The sequence below is a fragment of the Eptesicus fuscus genome, chromosome 22 (genome assembly GCF_027574615.1).
Source record: "Eptesicus fuscus isolate TK198812 chromosome 22, DD_ASM_mEF_20220401, whole genome shotgun sequence".
Lineage (NCBI taxonomy): Eukaryota > Metazoa > Chordata > Mammalia > Chiroptera > Vespertilionidae > Eptesicus > Eptesicus fuscus.
Genome location: NC_072494.1, coordinates 13,102,007 through 13,108,656, shown reverse-complemented (window position 1 = coordinate 13,108,656; position 6,650 = coordinate 13,102,007). Strand labels below are relative to the sequence as shown.

At 45.5% G+C, this 6,650-nt stretch overlaps 1 protein-coding gene across 1 annotated transcript; it reads left to right on the top strand.

Annotated features, from left to right (window-relative positions):
• Positions 1-2,151: 2,151 nt before the first annotated feature.
• OAZ3 (ornithine decarboxylase antizyme 3) lies at positions 2,152-5,708 on the top strand (the record flags this gene model as incomplete). The annotated part of the gene is given in 6 exon segments (XM_028154287.2): positions 2,152-2,324; positions 2,618-2,678; positions 2,680-2,754; positions 3,723-3,898; positions 4,380-4,465; positions 5,461-5,708. Coding segments are annotated over 6 exon segments (714 nt in total), but the record flags the coding sequence as incomplete, so codon positions are not given.
• Positions 5,709-6,650: the final 942 nt, after the last annotated feature.

Sequence of the window (6,650 nt, the reverse complement as noted above, 5' to 3'; positions counted from 1 at the left end):
AGAAAAGGACACGAGGGAAGGTTCCGCCTTTCTCTTTCCCTTACTTGACAGCCACCTAAAGGTGGTGAAAGGATGGATTTGTCTGGAAAACTATGCCAGCCCAGGAATTGTCTAACTCTTAATCTTTACAACGGCAGTATGTAAGCTAATATTTAAAGAATTCTCAATCATAAGGGAGGTAAGCCTGAGAAAAACTAAAGTATGACAAGGCCCAGACAGTTCTCTGTATGGAGGGTCCCAGTCCTGGGTAAATGGAATGAATGGGGTCTGTTTGGCAGAGGAGATTATGGAAAGATGCTCTCTGCTTCTTTCCTTCCTGCTTCACCAGTTTTCCTCAGTCTCCTTTGCTGATTTCTCCTTTCTCCCTTCTTAGAATGCCCCTCAGTCTTTGGATACTCTTCTCAATACACACTCCTGACGATCTCATTCAGTTTCATGGCTTACAGTGACTTCCAAATTCCTATCTCCATCCTAGACTTCTAAGCTCTAGCCTTCAATATCCAACTGCTTATTTATCATCTCCCCCTTACAAGTCTAATGGACTATTCAAAGTTAACATGCTCCAAACTAAACCAATCTCTAGCCTCCTGCCCCAAACACTCTCACCTGAGCCTTCCCATCTCAGTTGATGGAAACTCCATTCTTTCATTTCCGGGACCCAGCTTCTCTCTCTCATACTCCAGGAAATCCTGTGGGTTCCAGTTACAAAATCCGACCACTTCCCACCACCTCCAATGCTTCACCCTGGAATTAGACACTATCCTCCTGAATAACTGCATTGGTCTCCTGACAAAGCTCTCTTTAATGCTCTACAGTTTACATGACTCACAATCTTTTGAGAACGTAACGCAGATCATGTCACTCTTCCGGCCAAAACTTTGAAATTACTTCCCCCTTTACTCAGAGTGAAAAAGTCCAGGCGATGGTCTGATAGCTCTCTGACCTCATCTCCCTCTATTCTCCCTACAGCTTACACTGCTCTACTCACAGCCTCCTTGCTATTTCTTGAAAATAGGGTTTTTTGCACTGTTGTTGTGTAGGGATGGAATGCTCTTACCTCCAGTGTTGGCTTGGCTAACTCCCTCACCTCCTTCACATCTTTGATTAAATGTCACCTTTCCGATGAGGCCCACTTGGATCACCCTATTCATTACTGCAACCTGTCCCACCCCCTTCACACTCCTGACCCTCCTTTATCCTGCTCTATATTTTCTTCATTGCATATTCTCTTCTAACATATTAAAGGACTTATGCTTATTACTTAGGTTTGTTCTCTCAGTGTTAGAAGATATGTTCCATGGGTCAGGGATCTTTATTTACTGATAAATCCCAGGCACCTAAAATAGTGCCTGGCTCATAGAAGGCCCTCAATAAATATCTGTTGAATAGATGAGTGAGGTCTCAAACTGATGGCTCCAGAACTTAATTTTACTCACAATGTTGCTTTAAAACAACAAGTTTTGAGTTGGTAGTATTTTTTTAAAATTAAATTTACCACAAAAAGATGTCCAGTTTCTGTTGAAAAATCATAGTCTGGTACCACAGAGTCTGTATTTCTGCATGGCAACTGGAGGGACGGAGTGGAGTTGTGTTGGCTTCTGAGAGACAGGGGTGAGCTCTCCATTTTGCTACAGCTTCACCCAGAAGCTCCACTAATTCCCATTAGCTGTCCAGAGCCCTGGAGACGTTTAGTTTGCAATTCCTACAAGGCAATTAGAAAGTTCAAAAATGTGTCGCACCCGTACCCCGGGTTGTTAAAGGCAGGGATAATAATGAAAACATTGAATTGATAGGAACCAACCAATCAGGTCAGACCCTGGATAAGGATCTTGGGAGCCTCTTGCAGTGTCAGACACTAAGCCTTTAGTTGCTGAATTTTAGGGGAAGTGGTATGTGTGTTGGGGGCGGGGACAGGGTGGGGGCACAGCACATGCCGAGGCAGGGCTGTTCACCACTGGTCCAGTTGTGAAGTGCACACTTGGCTAAAGGGAAAGGGTGGGGTAGGGAGGGGAGCAGCAGGAAGAGTCCTGAAGTGACATAAGGGCTGACTCCTTGTGCATGTCATAGTGCCCATCAGGTCACAATGGTGCCAGACTGCCTAAACCTTTGTCACCCATCTCTGAACCTCACTTTGCCACAGGGAGGCACTGAACTGAGAAACTGCCTTGTAACAGGTGGCGCCCCTCTCTCTACTCCCTTTCTTATATCAAGAGGGGAAAAACACGGAACTACTACTACCCAATCTGGTCGCCATACGCCTATTACTTCTACTGTTACAAATACCGGATCACCCTCCGGGAGAAGATGCTGCCTTGGTCTAGAAGGTACTTGTTTTCATCTCTACTTGTAATAGTTTATATAAATGGTAAGGAAAAATAAAAGAATTTGGAAGAACTTCTCAAGTGGCAAGAGATGAGAATAGCAAAATAGGGTGGAAGGCTGCCATGGAACTTGAGCATTTTTCCGGCTGGGCTGACCTGGGAAAATGGAAATAGGCTCGTCTAGGGAAGACACAGAAGACAGTGCCAGAGCCTGGTCCTGTGTTGCTGGAAGTTAGGACCCTCTCCCCACCTCAGACTAAGAGGTAAACTAATTGGGGCCTCTTTTTCCCAACCAGCATCACTTATAAGGAACAGGAGGACTTGACACTCCGGCCCCGTTCCTGCCTTCAGTGCTCCTGATTCCCCAGTAGGCCTCCAGATGGGCAGAAGCACCAAGCAGAGTGACCATGACCAGCTTAAAGAACTGTACTCGGTAAGTGGAGTGTGAGCTGGGGTCAGGCAGGCCTGTGCCTACTGTAATGATACCTTGCAGAGAAGGACCATTACAAAGAGCTAGATGAGACCTCAAAGCTCATGTGTAAAAACTGCTTGCTTGATAGATAATGATTCTGCCTAGAGATCTTAAGGTGGTAGTGACAAGCAGGATGGGAAGAGTAGGTGGGAACCAAGAACGGAATGTATTGAGACTTGCAGGACATAGGCTGTTCAGATGCTTACTTGGACTGGAACCCAGAACTCCTGCACTTGCCCTTATATCATTTTGCAATAACATGCTTGTGTGTGACGTTTGCATTTTAGATGAGAAATTACAGAAAACCTATATGATGGGAAAAAGTGGAAGAGTATTATCAGTAAGACAGTAAACAGATGAGACAGCTTTGTTGCTGGTGAATCTCAGTGGTTGAGCATTGACCAGCATGGTCACGGTTCTATTCCAGCCAGGGCACATTTGGGTTGTTGGCTCGATTCCCAGTAGGGAGTGTGCAGGAGGCAGCCGATCAATGATTCTTTCTCATCATTGATATTTCTATCTCTCCCTTCCTCTCTGAAATCAATTACTATATATATATATATATATATATATATATATATATATATATATAAGAGAGAGAGAGAGAGAGAGAGAGAGAGAGAGAGAGAGCTCTCTGATGTAAATGGCACTTTCTAAAGGGATAGTGCATCCTGAGGTGAGGACAGCAGGCAGCAATCCTGCAATCAGATGTTTGCTATCAAGGAGAACTCCATGTCAGGGATGGAGCTAGGTCCTAGGTCTAAGAGATCTATATTGTCGAATAAGACCTTGGCTCCAACTCTCCCAGGCTCTCCATCAGCCCCTTCCTTGCTTCCTCAGATACCCAAATCGGCCCGAGACCTGGTATGTGAGGACTAGAAGCACACAAAAGCAGGGGACTATTAATCTCATTTGTATTCCTTTTCCAGGCTGGGAATTTGACAGTGCTGGCTCCTGATGCCCTGCTCCACCAGGACCCAGTGCAGTTAGATTTCCATTTCCGCCTCACCCCCCAGACCTCTGTCCATTGGCACGGCCTTCTCTGTGACCGTCAGCTTTTCCTGGATATTCCGTATCGGGCCTTGGATCAAGGCAACCAGAAAAGGTGACTGAGCCTGGATGGCAGAGGGGGGAGGGAAGGGGGTTGGGGTTTCATTTTATCATGTCATCATCAGGTACTGGGTATACTAGCCAGTGAGGGCTGATTCAGGAGCTGAATACTTTCAAACCAATGAACTGGCATGCAGACGGCCTGTGACCAGCCTGGATCTGGAGTTCAAGGGATAACAACCCATGGGAGGTTGCTGGCTCAGAGTGAGAAACACAGAAGTGAGAATCCATAAACAGTTGAATAGGATGTGCTTTCCAGCTGTTGACTTTATAGTCGCTTCGCCCCAGACTCCATCCATGGCATGGATTCAGTCTCATAGTGTACAATCCCTTGGTTTAGGAGAAAAAGCTTATCAAACCTAGTTTAGCAACTTTCATTTCTTGGCTTGGGTTAGCAAAAACTGACCAATGAGATTTCTTTTGGGTTCTGAGTTCGCTCAACATTTCCATTAACCATGTTTCTCCCTGGCTCCTAGTTTGACTGCAACACTGGAGTATGTGGAGGAGAAGACCAATGTGGATTCCGTGTTTGTAAACTTCCAAAACGACCGGAATGACAGAGGTGGGAATCTGCTCTGTCCTTGGCCCTTGGTGCTGAAGAAACTAACAGTGACTTTTCCTTTAAGAGACCCTCTTTCCCCAACTCTTTAAAAAGGGAATGCTCCAGCATTTCAGCCCCCCCCCCCCCGCCCCCAGCCCCGCAAGGAAATGAAGGTATCTAGCATTCTGTTCAAGTTTCAGGTCTATTAGGAAGTCCCTGCAGATAGATCTCAGAAGCCAGACTAAAGGACCACTGGTGAAATTAGAATCCATTCAAGGGATGTGGCTGTGTGGCTGGTAGGACAGAAAGGATATTAAATGTATTAAGCACCAACAGTATGAAAGGGTTGGGCATAAGGCCAGGATAGGAATATAACCAGATGCTTGGAGCACATGTTACAGAAACTACAACCTCTTCCCTCAAGGACTTCATACTCTTGTATTTAAGACAAAGGATGGTCAAGAGTTTACAATACCATCATTGTGTTAGGCACTTCATAGACATCTTGTTTAATCTTTTTTTTCCCCCTATGGGAGTTTACTGTTTATTTTATTGAGTTTAGAGAGAGAGAAGGGAGAGGGAGAGAGGAGGAGGAGAAACATCAACTGGTTGCCCCCACACATACACCAACTGAGGATCAGGCCTGCAACCAGGATATTGCCCTGACTGGAAACTGAACCCGTGACCTTTCAGTACACAGGACAACACTCCAACCAACTGAGCCACACAGGCCAGGGCCATCTTATTTAATCTTAAATTCTGTGAAGAAAGTTCTGTAGTCTTCATTTTACAAATCAGAAAAAAGTTCAGAAGGGTTAATTCGTAAAATGTCACAAAGTAAATGTTAAAGCCAGGGTTAGAGTCTTAAGTCTGTTTGAGTACAAAGCACATCATCCTAATACCTGCATTACACACTCTCCCCACATCCATTCCTTAGTGGGGAAAAAAACCCACAGAAATCTGGGGGAACAGTGGTATTGAGTTTGAGTTTTCTAATTTGTTCTCTCCTTTCACAGGTGCCCTGCTTCGGGCCTTCAGCTACATGGGCTTTGAGCTGGTCAGACCAGGTCACCCTGCCCTCCCTCCCTGGGACAATACCATCTTTATGGTGTATCCCCTTGAAAGGGATCTGGGCCACCTGCCCAGTAAGCCTCCCTGAACATGCTTATTCATACTCTGTGAGGGGCTGGGGGCCTTGATAAGTGGGACCAGGATGTGATTCTGGACACCTCCTTGTATCCTAGGAATAAAGGGTAGTGCAATCCTCCAGTGTTCACTGTTTCTTGGGGGAAAGTTGGGGTTGGCTGGAGTGGAGCATGGGCCTTACAGAGCTGAATGAATTCACTGAAGGAGAAACACTCAATGACTGAAAAGATCAGAGGGAGCTGAACAGAGAGGAAAGGGACACAGGATTTTAGGTTCCTTTTGCCTTCCCCTCACCCCAAAGCCATTTCCCCATTTATTCTAACCATTTACTGAACAGCTGTCAGGAGCAAGAACCAAGCCTTACTGGGAGATTTTCATTCATAAATTTCAGTTCAAATTGGAGACAAGTGCTAATTCCTTCTCTTTGGATGTGGAGATGAGAAGGAGGCACATGGGTCCCATGGCTTTGACTCAAGGGATTGCAACAGACAAAATAAGAAATAGGAAGCCTAGGCATTCCGGTAGCAGGAAAAGTACAGGCTTGTGTTGGAAGACTAAGGAACACATCGGAATGGGATGTAAACTGACAAGACTTAAAGGCCATGTAAAGGAACACACTTTTATACACAGCAGCAAATGCAGCTAGGAACGAGACACTACTCACTTTCCACGGCAAGAAGTCCTATGAATGATTTATGTTAGGGGTCCTCTCTACTTAACAGTGAAGGCTGAGGAGCTGAGGAAACTAGGGACTAAGTGACCTCATGAACTTGTAGAGTGGCTCCAATTCCAGGGCTAAGCCAAGGTCTGAAAGATCAGTGGTAGCCCTGCGTTGAATTTTCTGAAACTACTCATAAGAGCTGCTCCTTCACAGGAGTGCCTCTATTGAGTGGCACTGAGTTTTAAAAAATATATATTTTTATTGATTTCAGAGATGAAGGGAGCAGGAGAGACAGAAACATCAATGATGAGAATCAAGGATTGGCTGCGTCCTGCATGCCCTCCCCCCTTTTGGGGATTGAGCCCACAACCTGGGCATGTGCCCTGGACTGAGAATTGA